The sequence below is a fragment of the Sparus aurata genome, chromosome 22 (assembly GCF_900880675.1).
Source record: "Sparus aurata chromosome 22, fSpaAur1.1, whole genome shotgun sequence".
Classification (NCBI taxonomy): domain Eukaryota; kingdom Metazoa; phylum Chordata; class Actinopteri; order Spariformes; family Sparidae; genus Sparus; species Sparus aurata.
The window spans coordinates 21,513,766-21,539,755 of record NC_044208.1 but is presented as its reverse complement, the minus strand read 5'-3'; the positions used below and the strand labels follow the sequence as shown (position 1 = coordinate 21,539,755).

General features: G+C 41.9%; 1 protein-coding gene across 2 annotated transcripts; it reads left to right on the top strand.

The window, feature by feature from the left end:
- Positions 1 to 510: 510 nt before the first annotated feature.
- pinx1 (PIN2 (TERF1) interacting telomerase inhibitor 1) lies at positions 511 to 24,308 on the top strand. 2 transcript variants are annotated; one of them, XM_030405993.1, is made up of 7 exons: positions 511 to 636; positions 1,196 to 1,305; positions 1,412 to 1,504; positions 2,432 to 2,519; positions 3,403 to 3,492; positions 8,601 to 8,683; positions 22,385 to 24,308. In XM_030405993.1, the coding sequence occupies exons 1-7, from the start codon at positions 618 to 620 to the stop codon at positions 23,168 to 23,170; spliced, it is 1,269 nt and encodes a 422-aa protein (XP_030261853.1). In that variant the 5' UTR covers positions 511 to 617; the 3' UTR covers positions 23,171 to 24,308. The 2 variants fall into 2 exon arrangements, with proteins under 2 accessions (XP_030261853.1, XP_030261854.1); XM_030405994.1 differs by lacking the exon at positions 511 to 636 and adding an exon at positions 643 to 1,064.
- Positions 24,309 to 25,990: the final 1,682 nt, after the last annotated feature.

Here is a 25,990-nt window from a genome sequence, read left to right as displayed (position 1 = left end):
GAAACACAGCCCATAGGCTATTTGTTTCGGCATCTGGATTTCACCGTGTGCAAAATAAATGGTAGAAATCACGTGTTTCAATCTCCATCTTTTGAATACTGATTCTTATTGCAAGGATAACATAATTTGTGGTATGTAGATTTTTAGTCATTATCTTGTCGTGTGTGTGTGTGTGTCAACTCTATTAAATGGTTTAAGAGTCTCTGTGTTAATACAGTAATATATTCCTTATATTTTTGGTACTATCCCCTTTTTCTTTAGTTGTATATCAGTATTAGACACAAAATCCGAACTTCAGTCGGGCAGTTGTTATGTAGTTTTAGGTTCATTGAATATGGGTAATATAACACAGCAGCACACGTTGCATGTTTTTATGCCGTGGACGTGTGGCTGAGGCGCCCTCTGTTGGCGAAGAGAATCCCTCGCAGTGATAAGAATACAAATAACGATAATATTCGTAGTTAAAATTAGTTTAATCCGCGTTGAATTCTACACACAATGATTTTTTTTAATATAATGACAGGTTCGCGCAAACAACCGACGTGGCAACGCATTGTCTTCTGGCATTGTTTTAGGATCCCTACCCGACGGTCGTCAAGCTGTTTAAGGACCCCAGGATGTCCATGCTTGCCGAGCGTTCGTAAAACTCTTTAAAGTGTTTTATGAATATTTCTAGTTTTCTTTCAATGTAACAATGTGTGTTTCTGTGTGTTGTGTTCGCGAAAACACCCCTACCACCTGTAGGGAGACTTTTCTCCGAAAATATTCAGTAGTTTCTATTTTGTTCAAGTATTCGGGTAGCTAGCATTAGCATTAGCAACAGACAGTCGATGTAAACACGTGCTGTCTCTTTTAACGTTGTGCCTCTACTGCAGTCACTTGTTATTAGCTCATTACAGCGAACTGTATTGTCATTAATGGCTGCATACTGCTTTATTTATACGCATTAAATGTGTGTAAGCTGTCACACGATTGTTTTAACGAATGTTCGTGGTGTAGTGCATCTTTTCCCTTCATGACAGCTGTCAGTCATTGTGTTCCTAGGCACAGGACAACATTTTAAAGTAAATTATTACAGCGCATGTAAACGCATTATCTATCTCATCTTGGTTGGCGTGGCTTGTTCCAATCGTTTACGTAATATCTGTATGTATGGTGACTGTTATGTAATAATGTTGCTGCTCTCCGTCTCCAGCCCGGAGGAAACAGAAGTGGTCTGTCGACCCCAGGAACAGCGCCTGGAGTAAAGATGACTCCAAATTTGGCCAGAAGATGCTGGAGCGAATGGGCTGGTCGAAGGGCAAGGTGAGCGTTGAGACGGATCCCTGCTGTTTTTAAGTCTCTGTTGGTTGGAAGTGGTGGGTTGTTGAACGTCAGTCTCACATGATCTCTCTTTTGTTTTCACGTGAAGGGCCTGGGCAGAACTGAGCAAGGCTCCACCGATCACATCAAAGTGAAGGTTAAGAATGACAACTATGGTCTGGGAACCAATGCCAGCCATGAGGTAGGCACACTTAACACTTGAGTGACATAATTTCTTGCCCTGCTCATTATTCAGTATTTCTTTTCTTATTTTATCACAACCTAAAACCAAATAAGGGCGGCTGTGGCTACAGGGTAGAGCCAGCATCTTGTTATTGGAAGGTCACTGGTTTGATTCCCCTGGACTGCATGACAGATGTGCTCCTGATGTGCTTGTCGGCACCTTCCATGGCAGCCACCGCCATCAGTATGAATGTATGAATTACTAAGTTGCTTTGGACAAAAGCGTCTGCTAACCCCCTAACATGTAAATAAGTCCACTTGTGTGTGTGAAGCTGAGGAGAATATATAATCAGCACATTATTCTCAAGGTTATTTGTAGGTTTAAATGCGTGGGCACAGTATATGCTTGTGTTATCTGAGGGGGTGTTTTCAAACGACATATCATTTCTCATGAGTAATATCGCAGCCTTTATTTCAGTACAGATTTGAATAACAGTGTTGCTGCAGAAATACTAAGCCATGTCCATTAATACCTGATTTCAGAGCACTATAGTCCTATTATGCTAATATTACAGTACTCTTGTGTCATGTTTCGAATGAATAACTATCAAAAGATAATTACAAGTCACTTAATTACCCTGCAGATATTTGCAGTTCTGCTTGTGTTGGCTACTGTTGCTCTCTGTTGGTGGAGAGGAGAGCATCACTAAGATGCAGCACTCAAGAACATGCACGAAGGCACATCCCTTTACAAAGAATTACACAGTCCAGCCGCTTTAAACACATTAAACAAATCATCTACAGGCATCCGAGAGAGACGGGCAAGGTCTTGTTTTTCCCGTCGCGTTACAGTCCACTCACATATGGCCATTTAAAAAGTGATTCATAAGTGTAAAATGCTACAAATTGTTACAGAGAGCCTCTTTAAGATCTGCTGTGTTCATAGGACAACTGGATCGCACACCAAGATGATTTCAATGAGCTTCTCGCTCAACTGAACAACCACCATGGCCAAAACAACAACAAAAACACTGGTATGTAAAAACTGCATAATTAACATGTGTAATGTGTGTGTGTATATATACTGAGTGTTCACAAAGTCACAGGGCGGCACAGTGTACTGTTCAAAACTGTGTGACTTTTTCTTAACAAACAAACTATCCCCTTGTCTTAATTATTTCAGTTGAAAACACAGTCCTCCCCTCCACAGCTGACATCGTGTTTTCCAGCACTTGATCGTTCTTGCTTGTGTAAAAAGAAAAGTAACTGTTTACAATCAGTGTTTATTTGTCCTTTTTAATGATGTGTTGTAATAATTACTCCAAGAAATTTGTATTGAATTAATTAATTAATTAAACTTATATCAGGAATGTGAATAATCTCGTCACATAAACTTGTGTTTTGTCTACACAGTAACTCATGTTATCCACAAGTCTTTGAAAGTTTGGAATGAAACAATCCAGTTTCCATAGACATTCATTGCTTTTGGTAGAAACCAATTCTGTAAACATGTTTTGTTTAAGTTGTGTAATTTAACTCCTTGAAAGTTTCCACTAATCCTGCATTTAAAGTGTATATTTGGAATCAATCAATACCTAGACTTGGCAAATCTTATGTATCTACTTTCGCGAGCAAACTGTGATTCTGAATGAAAGCCATCACTTCAAACAATAGTGTGGTTTTTCTTATGATTCCATTCCTTGGACACTGGAGGGCGCTGCACTGCCACATTTACGAAAGAAAACCCTTGGATACTCTCACTGTCATACGACTAACATCTTCATTATCGCTGTTCTTGGAAACAAAGCAAGTGTAGAATACTGTTGTTTCCAAGTTGTCAATGAGGTGAAATACTGCAGAACATATTAAAATTGTATCTACATATGACATTTATATTTATTTCTTATATTTCCTTAGAACCTCCACAAGAGGAAAAGAAAGGATTCAGCTTGGAAGAGAAATCCAAGAGTTCCAGAAAGAGGGTCCATTACATGAAGTTCACTAAAGGTGGGTTTTACAGTGGCAGCAGCAGAGAGATAAACAGGAAGATGTTCTTTGTGTGCACAGTTGTTTCCTTTCTCATTCTCATCAGTCACTACAGTGACTACCTGTAAAAACGTCTGTGTAGTATCACACAGACTGCATCAACTGTTCATCACATTGTAAACATTTCCTCCACTGAAAATGGATCTGCATTTTTCAGTTTCAGGACAACCATATACTGAATTTAAACTCGGCCCAGTTTTTTTTGCCCAGTAGCAACTCAAGTGTGCAGACAGACAGACGGCCTCCTTCAGGCTGGTTTGAGCCTTGTTCATTTGGCTCAGAGGCACAGATGCTGATCACAGATCTGTCGGCCTGTGCCGGGTCAGTTGGCCCGGTCAGTGCTAGGGGAGGTTATTAATAACTCTTCCTTCTACTTTCATTACTCCTTTACACGTCAGGAAGTCAAGATTTGCTGGTCAAGGCCGGTACACTGATAGGCACGAGGAGGAATTTTAGTTGTTCAGGACCACTGGAGACCAAAATGAATAACCGCTAGCCCATATTTTACTGCTGAGTTGCTTTACTTGGAGCATAGTTCAGTGATTACAGGCTCGGGTTCTTAATAAGATTGTCACGGTTTGGAGGAAGTCTCTTTGTAAGAAAGTAGTGCACGCTAATCAAATATTAACATATGGTAAAGTGCTTGATCTATAATCGTTTTTTTTTGGTATAGAGTTCAAATGTACCTCATCAGGTCAGCATACATGGGAAAACAAAATATCTCAACTCTTGCCTCACCTGGAAGAGCCTTCTATTTTACGTCATTCAATAGCAACTTCCTGTTTCCTGTTTGGGGCATCTGGCATGTCCATTTACTGCCCCCCACCTCCCAACCCGAGCAACAACACCTCCCAGGGGCTGTGTGGCCCATCAGATGACCCTGCTAGATAAACGTGGCCTCAGTCTCTCCCCCAGACCCGCTCACCCTGTTTTTGTGATCTTAATTTGGCAGTCGCCAGAAAAAGACCTTGTCCCTGATGGATGAGATGCACCAGACACGATCGCACATACGTATTCCTTCCTGCCCTCCCTCTTTATACCTGCTTCACTCATACAACGTTCATTTCAACGTTGCACCGGATCCAGGGTTTTCTTTCTCACTGTCTTTCACACCTCTAAATGACAGCATATCACCTTACCTTAAAGAGAATGCAAAAGTCAGAGTATTTGAACCTTAATGCACATCTAAACGCTTGTAGAAAAATACAGCTCGAGAGAGTAGGGCATGCCCGGTGCGCTGTACCAAAGGAAAAATGTTTCTGTTGGCAAAACAGTTTGATGGGCTGCCTACTTAAACTTCTTCCACTCTTCTTGTTTGAAACATCTTTATGTGTATTTTGGCTGTTGTCACATCTTTCATTTCTCGAGAATCTGGAGCCTGATACTTGTCTTGCTGGCCTCAGCTACTTGTTCAACACGTTTATAAAAAAAAACGTTGTTTTTTTTTAATTAAAAGGAGCAGAGGGATGTCTGCTCAGCCTTGGACTTTTGGGCGTTGTGTTGACTGCTGTTGAGCCAAAGCGCGCGGCTGTTGCTGGAGTATACGGCTTGTGAATAATGCATTGTGATTTACAGCTAGCTGAAAGGCACATGAGGGACTATCTTTCGTGCAGTTAAGGCGGGAGACTACAGCACATGTGAAAATTGATTTGGATTATGATTGAAAGTAAATAATAGTTTTATATATGAATATTTTGGGGGCAGATCTACCACCCCTACACCGTGAGCTCATTAAACTGGTACACTTCAATTTAGGCCTCTCCATCCTTTCTGTTATGTTTCCCTATTCCCCCCCCAAAAACAACCTCATTGACCTCATGAAAAGCACCACAAACAATTTCCTGCTCACGAGTCGTTCAGGCAGCCTCATTTGTCTGTCGTTCGTCACTGGACATTTGTGTCGACGGTGAACTTGGGACTCTTTTATTGTCTTTGCATTAGGATGCGCCGCGCTGATAAAGTCTGATCCTGCAGGACTTTAAGTTCTAATCCATTTGAGGAGATCCCTTTCCATTACCGCCACCAGCTGTTTATAAATGTCAGGGGAAACTAAACAGCAGGTAGCGAATGACAGCTTTCAGTATCTTTATTTTCTCGGATTGTCAGAAAGCAGAGAGGGGAGCAGTTAGGAGGATATGCAGGTGGGAATCTTTCCACTGGAATTCAATCTTGAGACAGTTTGTGTCTCTGTAGGTGTCAGACCCGTCAATCAAACCGTTTCTGGCAACGTGACACCACTTTCAGTCGTTTCTTCTTAAAGAGGCCACAAACTGTTGTCAAGCAACAGAAGGGACGCTGGCACTAATCGTTTGTCCATTAGAGACTCATGACTTAAGTGGAAACCTGAGACTGCAGTGCTCCGCCTGCTTCAGGTGGTCTGACACGCATAAACTGTAGTTGCACTTTGACTTTGAATCAGTTTTTAGATAGTTTTGGAAATAGTGATGGTCCTCAGCTGTACCTACAGGAAATCCTGCATTATTTATGTTTGGAATCTTCTCCCCATTGTTGACATAGCTTTAGTGTGTCCAGCAGCAGCTTGTGGTCTGGACTGGCATGGGCAACCAAAGAGTTACCTGGCAAGCACATAACCGGCCACGCCTGTTTGCATGCTTCCACCAACCGTTCCAGTGTCGGCTGCCCTCCCTGTGAAGCTGTTGCCAAGTTAAGGCCTGGTAATAGATTTAGTGTCGCTAAGCTCGTTACATGAGAGGTTGAAAAAGTCATGTACTACTCTCATAGTTCTTGATGTAAACGGATCATTTGCGAGCAAACAGAGGTCAACGGCTTAAATACATTTCATTAAATACCTGATTTCACATCCAGTAAGACAAAAAAAATACAGTGAGAAACTAAAATGATATTGTTGACTCTGTCTTTAACAAGATATCCAGGGGCAATCAAGACAATCATCTTTAATACATCACAAGATCTTTCAAACTGAATAAGAAATCTTAAAGGGCATAAAGCAGGAATTATGCATTTATTCACTGGATTGTGGTGTCAACTGTCAGTTTGACAACTGAGTTGAAAGTTTAAGGGCATGTAGTCTTAGCTTAATACCTCTTTTACACAAGCTGACCGCAGCATGTTCATGTCCATGTGTTCGATCAAAGCAGTGATAGACTGGACAGAAGCCAAACTGCAGAGAGCAGAGTTTTGCTTGAGTAAGATTGTTCAACGGGAGGTTACAACTACGCTTCACTGAAGTCTTTTCAAACTGTAAATGACTCAACAAGAAGTTATGAAGCGGTGACTCCGGTCAAACTGGCAGTCAAACTGGCAGGCGCATCTATTTCGAGCCCCTGCACATTTTGATATACGTAATGAAATCTGGCAACAGTGTATTGATGACCTATCGCACACTGCTTCAAAAACCGTGTGCCCTCAGTAGAATCTGAGGACCTTGGGAACATCTTGCTCTCTGTCTCGGTGCAGGTCGCCTCCTTACTCTCTCCTGCTCTTTATTGATATCCTGTTTGGGCTGCTGCCCTCACTGCCAGCACTGAGGATTGATGGCCTTTGTTTGCGGGGAAAGGCACCAAAATCTCCGCTGCTCAGGTCCGGGGGCCCACAGCATAAACCAGTAACCCAGTTTTAATTGCTGCCTCCATCTATCACCTGTCAGGGCAGCGAGGGGTGGTTGATGCAGAATTTAACCACAGCTTTCCATATGCTATTTGTGGGGTTGCCTTTATTGTCTTTGGGCTTGTAACAGAACACATTATTGCATCAATTGTGAAAAATTATTACCTTTTTATAATAGATATTTATTATCAAGGTAAAGAGTTGAATTGGCGAAAGCACTAAGTTGTGTTCTTTCATTCCTCTAAAAATATCAAATCTACCTTCAGTCCTGCGTTTTAATTTGGTGACATTGATATGACTTGGCACTAATGAGGGCTGCAAATTGACGATTACTTTCATCATCAGTTATTTTCTCTATGAATCGATTGAGTTGTTTCGTCTAAAAAATGTTTGGCCTCAACCAAAAGAGTTCACTGTCAAAGCTGAGACCAGAAAATATTCATATTTAAGAAGGTTGAATCAGAGATCTCAGACCTATTTATCGATTAGTTGACAGCTAATTGGTTAATCGTTGCAGCCCTTCACCATGTTTCATTTGATCACATTTGTGTATTTCTCTGTACAACCTCAGTGATTCCTTGATCTGGTCTGACCAGTTATCAGTGCTGACAGTTGCTGCCGTTTCAGTCGTGTCCTTGGAAACCAGCATGTGTTCACTAACAGTTTCCACCACACATTAGCAGAGCCCATGCCCTCATCCTGCGTAATGGGATTCAGCCGCCTTTTGAAAGTTTATGGGAAAAGAAGTGTTAAGCTGCTTTTTATCAGAACACTGTTATTTGCACTTTCACCTGAAAGCCAGAGAATTTTGACAGGTACTTCCTCATCCAAACAGCAAAAAGGTCAGATTGGGCATAGTTTTACTTTTGACCTGTGTTCACTAGATGACAAACACCACGGCCGCCTCCCCTCCCGTCCTCCTCATTTATTTTAGTTTTCAGCGTACTTTCTTGGTTTTACTTCTTAGACGTGCATGTGCAGCGACTTTCAAAGCCAAGAGAAGGGGGGAGATAGAGGTTTAAAAGCAATAAATAACCAAATGTTATCAGAGCCCCACTGAAGGAAGAGGATGCAGCTGTACGAACAGGACCCGGGCTTGAGACAGACGACTGTGTGCTTCAGGAGTCTTTGAGGCCCGGCTTGAAAATGGGAATCCGGAGGCGTGGCGTGGCGGACCGCGCCGTCGGTTTATTTTTCTTTGCTGTTTTATCCCTGAAGCAAGGAGCAAACTACGCAAACCTCTCCTTTCTTTAGTCAAGAGACCACCACCTCCTACCTTCGACCCCCCCCCCGACACACATACTAATGTTTTCAACTGCTTTGAAGGTTGTCAGTTGCCCTTAACTTGTTTTGTATTTTAAAAATGTTAAATGTATTAAGACGTTATTTGATGTGTTTTGTTGGTGGGAGTTTGTGTGTTGCAAATAAGTCGTAGAGTGAATTTGAATTTCAAAATAAGTGTTTTTTCCCCCCCTTTTTAGGGAAGGATTTGTCATCTCGTACTGAAACCGACCTTAACTGTATCTTTGGGAAGAGAGCAAGATCTGCCAAAGAGCAAGAGCAGGTAAGAGACGTCACGATTTACGTTACCCACAATTTTAACAACATATACATAAAACATCTATCCAAAACCCCCCACAGATGATAAAACAAACAAATGTTATTCTTATAATTGAAGCCTGACCTGCATTTTTTAAAACTTATTCCTACTTCCTGCTAAGGTGCAGAATTATTTGGGATCTTTCACAGTCAGGTTTTATGATCAAACACACCTGTCTCTCCAAACCAGGAAATATATTCACGACCGATTCCTACAAAGTATGATAGTCACATGATCCAGTCTGCCAGTCTTATCTTGTCAAAGTGCACAATGTCCTGTCAGAAAAAATGTGTAGTCGAGGTGTCAGTTACTCCTTTTTGCAATGAAACAGTAGTTTCCTAAAGAGGGCAGGCCTATGAGCTTTCTTACCCCAGTCAATGTCAACTCTGCACTTGGGGAGGAGGTGGCAGCATACCTCTGGCCAGGTGGCTCGAGCTTATCTGCCTCTGTCTTGGTAATTAAGGATGACCACTGGTGCTGATACCTCCATCAGTCGCTGCAGTATCATGTGATCCTTCAGCTCCTAGCTCCTGAGCAGCCCTTGGCCCTAGATTAGTTGTGTCACAGTGTGCGGCTTTAACACTGCCAACGGGCCACTGATGGCGGCAAGAGCACCTAAATCCAGTTAAAGGATTTGCACTCTTACCCCCTACTCCTCTCTTTGCACTTCCCTCTCTTCTCTGCGTCTGTCTCGGAGCGCTCACATCAGGTAGCTATAATGCCAGCGGGCATTATTAAAGGAAAATCCAAATTGAGGTGAGGTGTGCAGAAATGTGAAATGATGACGCTTGCAAAATAAAGTTCTCTTTTAGCTCTTGGCATTGGTGGCCGGTCACTTCAAACGTCACTTTGCCATTTGGCGTTATGCTGGCTCTCATGCTTTTGAAACGTAGCTTACAGGCTGAGACAGGCGCAACTTGCATTTCAGGCCAAGTGAGTTCCTTCGGCCTACTTTACCAAAACAGAAACCCTAATTATTTTTAGATTAACCTGTGTAATGTCTCCTTTTTTTGTTACGCGCTAATTTTTCTGCCTGCCTCGGAATCAAATAAACAGTCTTCGAGTTCTTTTACATTAAACATTACAAATAAATGCAAGTATCTGCTTATGAAACTTGTGCATCAAATGCGCAGTTATACATGTTAAAGTCATACATAATCACAATAATCCCACCAGTTAGATTTTGTAAGAACAAAAAAAAGTTCCACTGAACTGTTCATGCTGTTTAAATCAGAAAAATCAAACTGTAGGATTATCATCAAAGACATGAAAAGTGACGCAGATGCAGAACTTCCGTGTACTTTATGAATTAAAAGAAATCTACTTCAGTCTTCATTTCTTTAAGTTCTGCCGACCCCATACAGAAACCTGAAGGACAATGACAAATGTTGCTTTTTGGACTCAGACACACAGAAAAGCCTCTTGTTGGCTTCCTCTGTTTATCTCAAGCATTTAGCTTGAAGAAATTGGCATCTTAAAAATCCATAAATTGCACAAGAAAAAACCTCTTCTATTCCCCTGCATGTACCGAGCCATAACATCACAATGGCTGCTGCTCCCTAGCTGATTAACATTGGAAATGCGAGCAATACACACCATCATTTTCTCCCTAATCGTTTGGTTATGGGTTGTTATTTTTCAGCCAGGAGGGACACCATTGACCATATCGAAAACACTGAACACAATCACAATGGCTTCCCATGAGGCCTTGTGTTAAAGCCCTGCAACATCTGAGGTAGCTGGGAAGAGGTAAAGAGGGTGATGGACCAATCAAGCTCTAGGCATTGTGCAGGATCTCCTGTGAGTGTGTTCGTGACACTGCCAGTGACCCTCGCTGCACCCTGATCTGTGCTTACAGTCCTGCAAATACACTCCTGTATATACTCACATGAATTATCTCAATACCCCAATGAGTTATGTTCCCAAGCAGTGACTAGATTAACATTAGGAGGTCTCTCTTAGTGATGGAGTTGATTTGCAGGGGTTTACACATGCTGCCTCCGGTCGCATTATCACATATCTGCATCCCGACGAGACGAGGCCAGGAGACTTGACCAAATCTGGATCGGCCTCTCCAAAACCGCCCTCATGCCGCCTCATGAATCTTCCAGCACTTCGCCCACCACCCACTGCTGTCTCTCCAGCCTCCCTTCCACCAGTCCCCCACTGCTGGGGTTTTCCTTCCTCCTGCAGTGATGTGCTTCCTGCTGGCCTCTTATCACTGCTCACAACGCTCCCTGAAACGCAGACACACACATACACACACACACTCAGCTGTCTCACATGCCTCTGTTCATCAAAGGCAGTACTTAATGTGATGAAAAGACCATACGAGCACATGGGACACATTATTAACTCCTTCATAGTAATTGTTTGGATACGGGTAGCCACGGAGTCTCATCCATTCTAGTATTTCACCTGAACTACTTTTCTTTAGGTGTTAACCCCATGTCCTAGCCCATGGGCTGTATTGTAGGGCAAAATTCCCCTTTTCTCAATTAACCTTTAAGTTAAAACTTTTTCCATACATTCCATGTATTTTGCATGAAAACGTCTTTTAAATCAAATCTAGAATGAAAGGGAGCGCTTTTAATAAGCTCATAAATCAGAAACAACAATTGCAATCGTCATAAAAAACATAAGTGCAGGTTTCTCTCTGCAGTCAGCTTTACATTTTTTAAATGAAAGACACTATTGGTAGGAACAATTCTTTAATTTTGATCCTCAGATTATAATTAAATACCTCAACACCTTTGGATACTGAACACTGTTTCCCATCGATCTTAAAGACGCATTTCAGATTGTGTTTGATAAGTAGAGAGGGGAAAGACTGAGTCCCACCTCTAAATCAGAGATCGAGTATTGTTATTAAAAACATGTCAATTCATTCTTTCCTCGCCATGTATGACAGAGCATGGACTTTAAGCACTGACAATCAAATCACACCAATCATCTATTTTTTTCAACACACAGATCATTGTATAACATATCTGCATTAAAATGACCTTTGTTGTATCACAAACCCAAACATTATTAGCAATGATCAAACCCAGAGAAAAGACAAGGTCATTTATTTGATTCGATAGCCGTAACTTTTGTGGAAACATGAGATGATTGGTGTGAGGAAGTTGACAAGCGTGATTAAATATAAGATTTTCATCAGCAATAATGTTTGTTTAACATTGAACACAACAACCCCAATCCCTGGCATGTTATTGATATTGTTTTGAATGATTGACCCCAAGCAGCATAAATTGCATACTGTGCATTTAGACACACAAACATCCACTTTATTTGGTACACCTGTGTAACATAATGCAGTCCAATTCTGCCATAAAGTCTACTTTTACGATGGCTTTATTATACCCCTAAAGGTTTTGTTTTGTTTTTTACACTAAGCTGTGTGTGTTAATTCAGTGAAATGTTTTGGCCATAGTTAGTGGGATGTATGTGTACATAAATTGACAGGACCAAAAACTACAAACTCATCTCGACAATCCAGTCCACTATAACACCACCACTAACTATGGCCTTCTATAGATATTTCACACATTTCCGACAGTGTCGACCAAAACTGAACATTATACATTTTGAAAGGTAGGATTTATGGCTGAGTTGTTGCATTTTAACTTGTATTGAGTGTACAGGTGTACCTCTGTGTGTACCTGAATCTTCATTACGCTTGTGCAATTTAACCTGTATTTTTACCTGTTAAATACAAACCAATATCTACAAGATAAATGGGTGACCACTGTTTCATCCCCAACCTCTTTCCACCTTACCTCATGGCCCCCTGAAAATGTATGCCTTACACCATTATTTACACTCCCTGACCAGTGAGGGTTATCAAGCTATGGTGGAGCACCTGTCCATCTACATGGCTCTCTGTTATCCATCACCCATCCCACGCTTGCGAGTCCCCTCCATCTCCTGCCTCCTCTTGTGCCCCTCCACACAATTACTCACAGCATGACAAACGACAGGCTCTCTCTGCCGAGATATCAAAAAGCCCCGGCCACTTCTAAATGAAGCCACTTTGGCAGCCCTGTGCTCCCCGTGCTTATCGGCGGGCGAGCAGTGCCCCTGGCCGTCCTGCGTCCCCCTCTACTTCCCCCTCCTTCTCCACCACCGTGCCCTCCTCAGGGGGTTTAGTTAAGGGAGCCACATGGAGGGCCAGCCCGGCTTGATTTATCTCCCTTGCCCCTCTGCCCGGCCACTCAGGCAGGCCGAAAGAGCCGACGAGGCTCCAACGGGCCTCAGCTCGAAAGCCCGGCATTAGCTGAAATAAACCATTCTGCCGCCCAGTGAAAAATGTCCTCTGATTGGCTAATTAATCAGTCAAAGGGGAGCGACGCGGCTTGTGACTTGAGGGACCCAAGCGGGCGACCGCAGAGGGCCTGCTGATAAATAGACTCCCCGCCGATTCATACATCAACAAAAGTTAGTCATTTTTTAAAGCCGCCAGCTCAGATGAAAGGTGGAAACAAGCCATGGTTTTATTTTCCACCTACATCTCCTTCTATATTCCTTTTTTGGGGTGTGTGTTTTTTGAAAAAGACAAAATTCAGATTTATTTTTCGGGGGCGATGGTTTTATCACTTTAAAAGCTTCATGTTTTTATTTTAAATGACAAATTTCGTGTGTAGAGAAGGCCACTTCGTCATTGTAATAAATAAAAAAATTAAGAAATTCCAAATATAGATTTGTGTTATAAGTTATGCTGAGGATTCTTATCATTTTACTTTAGCTTAACGCAGTCACTAAATTATATTTTAAGTTTATTGGTTCAGCCTCTCAATCAACATGGTTAAAAAAACTAATTCTGTATCTACAATTAATCAAGTTTGTCAGTAGATCTTACAGATATGACTGTTTGACTATTAGAAACATCAATATTGTGACATTATCGAGCTGTTCATTATTTTGGTACCACTTAAAAGTGTCATGGAAGAAATATGGTTTAGTGCAATTTGGCACAAGGCTTGTTTTGACGTCTGAACCTTCCAGTAAGACGGTTGGTATGGCGCACCCCGCTCTCGGGTCAGCATGACCCCTGCGGCCTCTCCCACTCCCACTCCTGCTCAGGCACAAAGGGCCGAGGATCAAGCCTCATCGGGTGGCACCTGTTGCAAGTTTTTCCTGCCCACGCGTCGTCCACATGAAGGATCGCACGTCAGCGGGGCCTCCCCCGATACCACGGTATTAAGGAATATGGGACAGGGGCGGCCCGGGTTGGGGGCTCGAGCATTCGGCAGATGCGTCGGCAAGGCGCCAAGGAGCCAATGGGCGGAGTCGAACAGTGAAACTTTGCTGACGGCGCAGAAGCAAAATGTCTTTTCGGTTGTCTGCACTCTAGTTCAGGTTTCACAGGTTGCTGCTGAGGCCTGTGAACAGCTAGGGGAGGTAGTGTTGAATTGTTATTTGGAAAGTGTGTCGCACTTTAGTGTAATTCAAGAGGAAGACATTTTTTATTTCAGTTTGGCTTCAGGTACATATGCAGACTGACAACTCCTCTACCATTTAATAACTGCCATTACTGTTATTTTAGAGCTCTATTTTTATATTAAAGCATTTGTTTGTATCAAGCACAGTGTTTTTGTGAGGTTTGTGGAAGATTTAGTTGTGCAGTTTGGGGCAGGGGGGGCTCGAGGTTCCTCCCTGAAAACATTTAGTTCTTAAAAATAAAAAATTGATGAAAATGATTTTGGAGATTAGATCCAGGAAAAGTGGTTTAGTCAGTTTGGATGCTCTCCACATGGATTTTTGTATTCACTTGGCTTAGATGGTGCATAAACCGACTTTGGTGTTGACCTAAAAATGCCTTATAATTGTAGGGAAACCCCTGAAGCAGTTTAATTTTAGATTATTGTATTGTTATTATTCACAGGGTGAGAGGTCTGTCCTGTCACATCAGGAACGTAACAGGATTAGCCTTTACTCGTCACAAATTTCCCATGTATTGTATAATTGACAGTATAAATAGAAATGTGGCACCGAAAGCAGAGAAATTATTTTTTGGCTCACTTGTCTATCAACTTGCAGCAGTGATCTGTTGAAAAGGGACGCCTGTGTAAACGCACGTTGTGGTAGTGTGGCTGGCTCACTTTGAATGGGGCCTGTGCACTCATGCCCATGAGTGCTGGGCTCATTGTGAAGCCGAGGAGCTCTAATTCATTCTCAGATAACATCTAATTGCCTCAAGCAAAAGCTCTCCCTTTCTTGAGCGTGTTTGTTGACAGGCCCTTGTGCTTCTACCTCCAAAAATATCAAGACCTGCCAAGTCACACACACAAACACACCCCTGCTGCAAAGACACACACACGCAGCACACATACACCACCTTACCTCCCTGGCAGTTGTGTGGACGGCTCCCTCCTGGCCATGCCAGCTCGCTGACACTTACAGATTAGCGCAGGACAAAAAAGAAAAAGAGGGCGTCCGTCTCTTAGTTACAGGCCTAAACTAGAATACATGGGGCCGGGGTAATTACCGCCTGGTGAAGCTAACCGCCCAAAGATTTCCAGCCCTCTCGGCTGTTTACAGCCACGGACTACCGTTTAATCACTGACTCTTTAATCTAATAAATCACAGCTGGGGAAAATAATCACTGTATCTTCTCTCTCTGGGGTCGGGGTGGGGGGACCCCTATGCTCTTGAGGGGGGGGCATTGTCGGCAAGCGTTTGCAATGTTAAACAAGCACAGGGCAGTCACGCTGCATGCATAATGTTGTCTTCATTTGTTACTTATGATAAACGTTCTCGCACCGGGCACAAAGCGCAATTTTTCAAACCCCTTTTTTTTGTCCTAACTACACACAGAAAGTATTTGCCTTTAGCAAAAGTATTGCTCCATGGAAGCTTCCATGTGTGGCATCTAATGTATTTATGCTACATAATTTTTATGGGTTCTGACTTTGTTAATTTCTGTAAATATAACTTTTGCAGAGGACAAGGGTGAATATAAGCATCACTTTCGAGGCAGTAACATTACTTATAAAAATATTGATGGTCAGCGGAATGGTTTGCTTATTTGCCAGGGAATAAGGCATCAACCTGTTTTTTATGTCCGCCCACATCAGGCTCATGAAGGATGAGCTGCTGCACTTGTGTGCTCATCAGGGAGAGACAGCTGGCTAATCAGGGCCTGATCCATAGACCCTGAGTATCGCCAAATTTATTATTGTGGCAGGACAATGAGGGCACACTCATGCAATTACAGACCCAACCAATATTGGCTTGAAATTATTGAAAGAAAAAAAACGGCAAGTAATGCAAACGGGCAGTTTTTAAGAAAATAAATGGGCAACTGCAGCTTTGTCAAATGCTAATTAACATGTGAGCAAGAACGTGACTTTATACTTTTGAATGAGCTGATTGGTTGAACATAACCAGTTATAATCACCTGCTTCGCTAACTTTCATTAACCTCGCAACTTGTCCAGTTTTACACCAGTGTGTGAGGTTTAGATTTTTATTCTAATAATTAGACACAGTATAACCAGACACCATTGTTCATTAGATCTCATTTACTTTTAAACCTCATCCCCACACCTTGAATGACTAATAGGTGTGGTATTGATTGGGAGGACTGACCTTGTTACAGTCTGCTTTTAAAGCTACTAATGAATAGCCAGTCGGGGTCTGAGTTAATATGAAATATTAATGAATGAATTGTTAGCTGACGTTCTTTTCAACAAGGCGGTCAAACAAAAAGTAATTAATTATTTGTCAGCTGAGTTATCCATAAAAACCACTGATTTAACCCTAGATTTCGCCTATTTTGTCAGCAAACACACAGTTTTATCGTTGCATCGGGGAAGAAAAGGCTGCTGAATGCTTTGCTGTCCATTTTTCAGGACTTTTGTGTTGATGATAACCAGATGAAATCACTTTATTGTTAATGTTTTGGATTAAGGCCACAACTAACCGGTGTGCTCATAATTGTTAGGTGTATGTTTGTATTAAACCAATTCAGTTAAAGGAGTCCACACGGACTGCCAACTAAGTGCCGTTTTGCTTTTATGCTTGCTGTATTTCAGGCACATGACCGGTTTAAATCTGGTCCAAAACAAAGTATGGCAATATTGGCAGTCACCTTCTACAGGTTGTATATAAAATGCTCAAATTTTTTACAGCAGCCATTTTTTACAGCTATTTGGCTATCACAAAAACCTGGATCGTTTGACTGATTTACTTTACCGGCAGGCTACTTTGTTGTACTATAGTACTCATTTGTACACTGTGAAGCTGATAGTGAATGGGAACATTTAAAAAAATAGACTAATTTTAAATGGCTTTGGATTGGGATAAAAAAAAAAAACACTTCAGTCAGACATCTGCAAAGGTATTGGTTGTGGTTGTGTATTTTTTCTTAAAGTAGGTTTTGGGTGAAGGTATCTTGTAGATTAATAGAATAAAGTTCAATAAATGTTCCTGCTGATTGTGTTGAGTCAAAAAAGTTTGACATGCACTCCAGTGAACCTTTCCCAATGCCCCTCTGCTGGCTTGATCGACTCTCCTCCTGAATGTGTTGGCCTCGGTATCTTGGCACGTTGGCACATGTCTTACCGTTGGCTTTCCATCGGCTACATTAGCAGGGACAGATAGAACTGGAGTGTCTTGAAGGAGGCGGCCTGTTGAATGTCTTCCCACCCTCTCCTTTTCTCTGGGACCCTCTGTGGGCCCTCCCTGTGTTCCCTGCCCAGCCCCAGCCCCCGCCAGGGGAGAGAGCGGAGCAGGAAGGGCCCGATAGCCAGCCAGACCGCTCCTCTGCCGAAGGAGCCTTATCTCAGAACTGCACACAGTGCACGGAGCGCATCCTTTTCCTGGGGTTCTGGGTCCTGGAGGAGGAGGAGGGGGAGGAGTAGACATGGCTGGATATAGGTGTGTTCTCCAACCCTCCACTCCTCAACCCCTCTGTGTTTTAGCCTGGGACTGTCCTTTTCAGTCCTCCTTCCCTTGTTCCAGCAATTATGTAAACTGATTTAAAAAATTTGAAATGAGAGTTGTCCCTTTCTTGAGCTGTAGGTTTAAAAGGCAAATTCTTTTTTTTAAAATGACTAAACTAGCAGAGGAAATGAAGTTATGCGTTATGTTAAACAAAAACAATCTAAGCCACTATACTATTATTATCTTTTATTAGGACAAGGTTTTATTATGGACTGTATATTGAAGGGGTTAAATTGCCAGGGCCTCATCTCACACCAGTTTAATTAGTAAAAATAGAAATGGACTTAAAAACTTAAGGTCTTGAAGGGTTTTTAAAATATACATTCATTCAGTCATTGAAAGGGCTTTAAGTTTAAAATAAATAAATAAATAAAAAAAATTTCTTGCAAGAAATGTGAACAATTAATGTAAGTGTATAGGCGAGGATCCGCTGTCTGTGCGTGTCTCCTGCAATTTTTATACCATTACTGTAACTCAGCAGCACAACTGAAAAATGTTGACACATTCAAGCCTCTCCTTCTTTTTGATTGTAGTCTCTGAGCCTCTGTATGCCCGCTCATACTCATTATAAAAAATCTCAATATTTAACTGTAATTAACTGTGATCCATGTCTTAGACTCTGCTGTGTTGGGTCCGTGGAAAGTCACTGAAAATTAATAGAATTTGATATTCAAGAAGATGTGGGAACCCTGCTTACTGCAACAACAACAAAAAAAAAGCAAGTAATTCTCTTGGTTGCAAAAGGTTTTCACTGTGAGTCAGTGTTGTGACTGTCCAATCAGGAATGTAAATTATATTATGTAATAAATCCCCTTTCCAAATTTTAAAAAGAACAAAATGTTGGTGGTCATGAAAAAAAGCAAAGTGACTAACATGTTCATATTCTTGATTGAAGTAGTGATTGTTTCCACCCTGGAAATTAGGCAATGACAAAATATTGATGCACTGCTTCCATTTTGATATTATAAATTCTTAAGGTTGCTTTTTGGATGGTAATATTTTGAATCTGTATTCATACAGTCTGTAGGTTTAGTCTCACGCCTGCTCCAGACTACATCCTGGCACTCAAACAGAAGTTGTGACTGATAATAACAGGCCAGAGAAAATAACACACACCTGGAAATGGGGAAACAAGATCTCAAACATTACTGCCGAGTTGTTTCTTAGGAACACGTTGCCCTCAACAAGAATCTCCAGGGCTGCCAGTAATGCTGACTGGATCTGTAGGTTTATACCAGTACTGTACGTGCGTGTGTCCGGCACAGCACTTTCCCTCCTGTCGGATCAGGGTCTAATGGAGATCCCCAGGCAGTGAGGAATGAACCACATACCAAGTTCCAGCCACTTCCCCCCCCCGATGAAGAAGATGTTTCTCCCTCAGTCACTCTCCTTCTCCTTCTCCCCCCTTTCGTTCATTCACACTCTCTCCCTCTCTTGAGAGTAATTTCACAGGCAGCTCTAAAGTGGCCCCCAGCCATCTTCCCAAATCCCAGTTACATGTTGTTTGGCGCTGTCAGCTCTAAGCCCCATCTCCACTCTCCCAAGCAGAGAGGATGCCATTGTGCGGTAACAGGGAGTATAGATTTTCTCTGGGAAGTTGGAAAGTTTTGCTTAATGGCACCTCACCTGAAGGGCCCGATCCCCCTTGTTAGAAGTTAGGGGGTTCTTTTCTAGTCGAGGTCTGAGGTGGCACAAAACTTAGTTGTCCTTTTGACACCCCTCCAGCCCCCTGCTTTTCTTATTGAACCTCAATCATGTGCTTCCTGACAGCCTCTGAATACAACCTTTTTAGATGAAATACAGTCAACAAATTACTCGGATGTCAACTCTCACGGTGTCCCATCGTCCTGGTGACAATGGAAAATGGTTTGAGATGAACAGGAAAGAAAAGGGTTTTTTTTTGCGCTCATAACTATCACTTAGCAATTGACAAACTGAGCCAAGTGCTGACTACAACAGAACCAATCGTTGCATGCTGTGAGCATTGTTGTGGCTCTCCACAGAGCTGTCTCAGCCCTAGTTACTACGGACTTAAAGCAGCAACGGTTAAAGGGACGGCTACGATGTTGGAGAAGTTCTGTCTTACTTACTGATGTTGTAGGAGTTGGTCTGCTGTTCTCACCTAGTGGGTAGCACAGTCCTGAGATTTGTTGCCAATAGCTTACAGCTAACAAAGCCAATATAGCTAAAAGCTAAACGCACAGCAAGACAGAGGCACCAAGCCGCAAACACAAAGCCCTCAACAGTGAATCAGTGTACTAAAGTAATAGAGCTAAGTGCAGTTAGGAGGTAAAAAAAAATACTTAAAAGGCTAATTTGGGACGTTTTACATTCACTCCAGCGTGGTTATGATTGTTTTTTTCAGAATGGCTCCAGGACACTGGTGGGGAAAAAGTTATCTTGGCGCCCTGTAAATCCTAGTTTTACAGGCCAAAAATTGATGCGAGGCCATATTCGCAGAGCAATCACTTCTCCCCATATTTATCAATATATTAGGTTTCAAAAACAATGGTATGGGGATGTATTGATTATGGGTAGCCTTTAACTGCGTTAAGAGTAATGGCTTGGAGGATTTCATCGACGTCCCTGGTGGCTACTTTGAAAGAAACAACACTTTTGGTATATATAGATAAATATAGAGTGCGCTTGAAGCTCCAGAGGAAGCCCAGAACATTAGTAGCAACGTCACCCTGTATTTTAGTCTATTCATGTCCCACATGACCCGTTCACATCTACATCCACATTGTTCCTCTAGTCCATCCGTTAGCTTGTCTATCTCAATCAGTGTTGGGGGTCAAAGTAGCCTAATCTGAATGTAAAAGCTTAAAGGCCACACCGAGAGGTGAGTCGGCACAACACAGTGTTTTCAATTCATCTCTAATCTGTAAGGGGTTTGAAAAATGCCGTCCACTTCACCATCTCTGAGGTAATACACGGAGCGGCGGCATTGTTTAGTGCGATTCTCTGGAGGAGCCTCTGTATTCTTCTGGACAAATCATTATGCATTGAGTAGGCCATTAGGAAAATGAAGACAAATGGGTCGCAGGGGTGAGGTGACAAATTGTTCGCGCTGTAGAGTTAAATCTAGACCGTGCTGTACCTCGTAGTTGTAAAGTTGGCCCTGTTTTAGAACGTAGCCTGGAGGTTGGAGAGAGATTGCGTTGGAGACCGGACTGACTGGTGTCCCCCAGATTGGAGACATGGAGACACTCTTTTCTCCTTTTTTAACAACTTTTCACAGTGTGTCTTTTTAGCAAGTTTTTTCCTAGCTGCTTTCCTAACTGGAATAAGTAGAAACCTGTTGTTTCGTTAAATGGATTGTTCTGTGACAACAACAAAAAAATGTGTATCTGATGTTGCCTTGCTGATTGGCAAGGACATTGCACAATCATGTATATGCTGTAGGGGAAAAAGTCTCAAATCAGAAGCTTGCATTAGCCAAGCAGAACAGTGATCAGAGGAACTGTGGTTCCTTGACACAATACTTCAGAACAAAAAGATATTTTTAAAGTTGGGTGTGTTGTAGGGGTTGTAGGGTTCCCCAGCAGGAGGAGGATTAGAACATTTTAACTTTCATCACATTTTTGTGGAAGTTGAAAGAACTACGAAATGCATATGAAATGGCAGTTTGATGATGGTGATTTATAGAGACCCTACTGAGATCACTGATTTACTACAAAAGACTTTATCTTGAAACCTTAATTTGGAACATTATTCAAAGAGGATTCCTTGAGACAGCATCCACTAAAACTGGGCATCCATGGTCTAATTCGCATCTATTGTGGGAGTCACCGACATGAATCCATTTGTGGTCATATCTTATAGGTCTTAACCACTCGGCCAGGGGTTTCCAATGTTCCTTCTTCAGTTCCAGCTGGGGGTCTTTGTTGCATGTCATACCCTTGTATGAACCGTAAGGAGCAATGTCTAATGCCCAAAAAAGCAACACAACCGCCTCTAAAAGCACAAAAATCATTTCATTTTCGTTAAATGGTTTTCCAAAAGGCACTAAAGGATGACGCGAATGGCCCGTTCATTGTTGTTCCGATGAATTCCCCATTTATTTTAAGAGTTGATTATTTAGTCTAGAATGAATACGTAAAGGGGCTGAGCCAAAACACAACTTAAGGTCACTCTGCTGTTGCACACATTCATTTTAAGATTGGCAATTTAAAAAAATGTTTTTTAATTTTTATTATAATATATGAAATATTTGTGTAAATATTTCTAAACCATGTTAAATAAACTATGTGTGTACATGATGTTAAAGCACTTCTGTAGTTGCACCATGTGAAATGTAAACCATTGACACTTAAGGTTTTTATATAAGAAATATATGTGTTTGGTCGGACCAGCGCCTTCATCGGGCACACATTGTTTCACACTGGGAAGCTTTAACAGTGAGGGGCTGTCGGAGATGGGTGGCAGTTAAGGAGCTGACGGTGCAAGGACACACAGCTGGATGTTGTAAGAAGATGATGATGAATGTCAGATGCTTATTTTAAGGTGATCCTTTAACACCTATTGTTACATCAACATCCTATTTCGGGCTCTTTTCACTCACCAAAATCTGCCTGGTTAATCTGCACGATGATTGACGGTCACTTAAGCTCCTCGGTCCACCATTGTCTTCTGTCTGTTTCTGTGTAGATTCTCTACGTTGCTGCTTTAAATCCTAACTCTGTCCTCTTATTTGTGTTGTTTTTTTTTGTTTTAGGAGAGCAACAGCAGTGATTCTCAGGGTGAAACGGAGGAGACTCCTGCTCCTACTAAATTGGATACAGAGTCCATCGCCCATACTGTGACGAGCACGCTCAGTATGCAGGAGTATTTTGCACAGCGAATGGCTCAGATGAAGAAGGCTCGCGGAGAGGCCCAGAGTGCGTCACCCTCAGTGAAGGCTGAGGCCGACGAGACAGCGGGTCCGTCTGAGGAGCCCAGTCCCATCCACACCGCCCCCGAGGACTCAGAAGAGCCCAAAAAGAAGAAAAAGAAGAAGAAGAAGAAGAGCAAAGAGTCTGCAAATGAGCTGGAAGTGGTGGAAGAGAACAGTACCGCTCCCATCGTAATAGGGGATGATGAGGATCAACAGCAGGGGCCTCCGGAGAAAAAGAAGAAGAAGAAGAAAAGCAAAGAGTCTGCAGAGGAGAACAGCATCGCTCCCATCATAATACAGGATGATGAGGATCAAAAGCAGGAGCGTCAGGAGAAGAAGAAGAAGAGGAAAATGGACGAAAACGAAGAAGCTACAAATGAGACCTGTAGCTCCACCTCTGAGGAGCTGCCTCCGTCCAAGAAGAAGAAGAAGCATAAACAACACAACAAGGAAACTGAGCTACTAAATGGACATGAGCCAACCGAGGATCAAACTGTAGAAGCTGAGGTTGTTCAACAAAAGAAAAAGAATCACAGAGAAGAGGTGGACGATGGAGCAAAGGAGGAGGAGGTGGTAGAGAAGAAATCCAAAAAGGACAAGAAAAAGAAAAGGAAACATCAAGAATAACTCAGATAGTAGGACTTGATACTCAAATTCTCCCATTGTCCTTAACATGATCATGGGGACATACGTCATGGAATCATTGCCTTTAGGAGCAAATGTGTCTTGTATATACACGACCTGTTCATGACCAACATGTTGCAACATCGAGGAGAACAGGAAGAAACCTCAAAGCTGCCCGCAAAGCCACTGGGAATCACCATAGTTGCAGAAGATGGTATAAATACCTCAAATTAAAGAGTTGAGACATTGTGGGGAATTGCTGTTAACATATATTTGCTGTATTTGCTAAGAATTAGATGATGAATCAATACCACTATGATGTCTGTACAGTAAATATGAAGTTAAATAGTGTCCCTAATAAAATCAACATGACTTTTTTCCACTATGAAAGTCACTGTGTGCTGATTGGCTGATGTGTTAGATGGAGCCATGCCAGGTGTTTCAAACATCTATATGCTAATCTAACCAGCTGCTGGCTGTATGGCTTCATATTCAGTTGACAGACATGAGAGTGGAATCATTTGACTCGCCAACAAGTGTATTTCCAAAAATGAGTATCTCTCTACACATGGTGTTCTCTATCAAAAATTTATAAATACATCATGAGCTGAGATACTTTTTAATCTGACTACAGGAGTGCTGACATGAAGTTATCTTTTCCTGTTGGTTAATAAAGGGTCCGATAGTGAATTTTCTAAAACGGTCACAAACAACAAAGGACAAATTTGATATTTTGTGTTTTGCCAACAAGGTTAAAATGCATTTTTTTTCAAATACCATCATTTGTGTCTTAGAATCGTATAAGCATCAGCATATTACTACTATTTATTGAAGCAGTATTTCACACGTCATCTTTGTCCAGTTCGTCAGACACTGGATGTATCTCCTTATAAAATGAAACTCTTCAGATTGTTCATTCAAGTGACCCCAGAGACTGATTTTGCCATTTTGTAAAAAAAACAGAAGTAAACATATTTGTACTTTCTCTGATGTCTTATGATTTGGCAATTGTGAATGGATGTTGACGTCATGATGCTTCGATGGAAATCTTAACTCTCGTCTGACACATTCATGAGCTGTAAGAAAACAGTTTTTTAACAGAATCAAATCATTTTTTTTAATAAATCCAAATATTCATGAATGCATGTTTAATCTTTTTTCCCCTTCAAGTGGAGTGAAATGTATGTGAACACATAAATGAAAACAGTGAGGAGGAGTAAGTTTCAGTTTCAGCCGATCAGCTGTTGAGGTAATCTACAAAACAAAAACAGTTGCCTTTTCCACTTCCAAATGTGTTTTACAAGGTTATGAAATCTGTTCTTTGACTTGACAGATGAGTTCCTCAACAAGCTAGTCTTGTTTAGCAAAGAGTGGGTGGTGTGAGTCAAAGGAGGAAAAGGCAGACGGAGGCTGTCCAGTCAAAACAACACAGCATTACTCGTCAAAATGCTGATTAAGATGAAACATAATTTCTTCATTTGTCATCCTGACTGTTAGTATGAGGCCTTGCAGGTTCAGTTTCAGCTTACATAAGAGACAATACTCAATTTAAAAGATAGATAACATAAAACAACAAGTTATGGCCACAAAATAGACAACTAAATGCTTTAGAAACGGGTCCTTTGTGCTTACTTTTGTTTAAGGTTGAGGTAACGCTGGAACATTTTATTAATTTTAATTAATAAAATGTTTACTAAAAACAAAACATCTGGCTCTCCAATGATGTATATAACATCGTCTATAAATGAAACCGTTTTTTTTTTTCTTGAGAAAGTCCCCATTTTGTAATAATTGCACACAGTGATGCTGGTTTTATTTTGAAAGTAACATTAAAATTAGCACATTGAAATGCACGCAAAGGAGGTTGTGTATGATGGAGAGATTTAACAGAAAGAAAGTGATACATGTGGTTTGGCCTGATGATGCCCCACACTGGAGTATATTGAAACCACCGTTTTGGATGTTGTTTTAAATAAAGTTTTGCAACGAGGGTGAAGTGTCCCTACAAACGGAGACGAACCCCCTCCTCAAAGTCTCCAGCAGCCACATGTCTTTTACGCTGAAAGGGTGAACGACAGCAGGCTGGTACTGCTCCCACCCACACAGCGGTTAACACATATAGAGCTATTAGTCATCTCAGAAACCCCCAGCTCAAAGCTCTCACATGCACAACTCCAAATGTGATGTGAAACTTTTGTCTGACACGTCGCCGCCGCTCTGCTGTTCGTACTGTACTGCTCGTGCACCGTCACTCACTGTGCATAAACACTTGTTCTGTGAGGTGTAATGTCAGGGTGGCAAGACTGAGCGTGGCCCCTATATATCACTGATATCTGTGGCTTCAGGTGCCGCATCCTGTTCCTGTGTGTAGGGGGGGTTGGGGGGCTGCAGGGGTTGACAAAAAGCTCGAGCTGACACTTCAGTTTGATGTGTGTGTGGGCACTGATTGCAAAGTTGACATCCATGCATTCTGTGGAGGGAGAAAAAGTTGGAAATTCTTTCATTTGGAGATCAAAACCAGAGTTTCTCATCAGGTTACTCGCTCATCTATTAATACTACAAACCAACACACCGTCTGACCTGTGAGTGGTGTGGTCGAGCTGTGTGTTTGTGTGTGTGTGTGTGTGTGTGTGTGTGTGTGTGTGTGCCCCTTATGTGTGAGAGTGCGAGTTACTCCGTGGCTGCAGCCCAAGAGTATCCTGTCAACAGGAACTCCTGGATTTGATATGCAACCCGGCCTCTGGCCACAGAAGGAAACTGATTTGTTTGTAGTGTGTGTTCAGTAGGGGTTTTTTATCTGTCCTCTCACACACACAGATGTGA

Coding starts and splice junctions, on each gene's coding strand:
- pinx1 (XM_030405993.1), top strand. Junction 1,505..2,431: donor GAACCAATGCCAGCCATGAG/GTAGGCACACTT, acceptor CTGTGTTCATAG/GACAACTGGATCGCACACCA. Junction 3,493..8,600: donor TTACATGAAGTTCACTAAAG/GTGGGTTTTACA, acceptor CCCCCTTTTTAG/GGAAGGATTTGTCATCTCGT.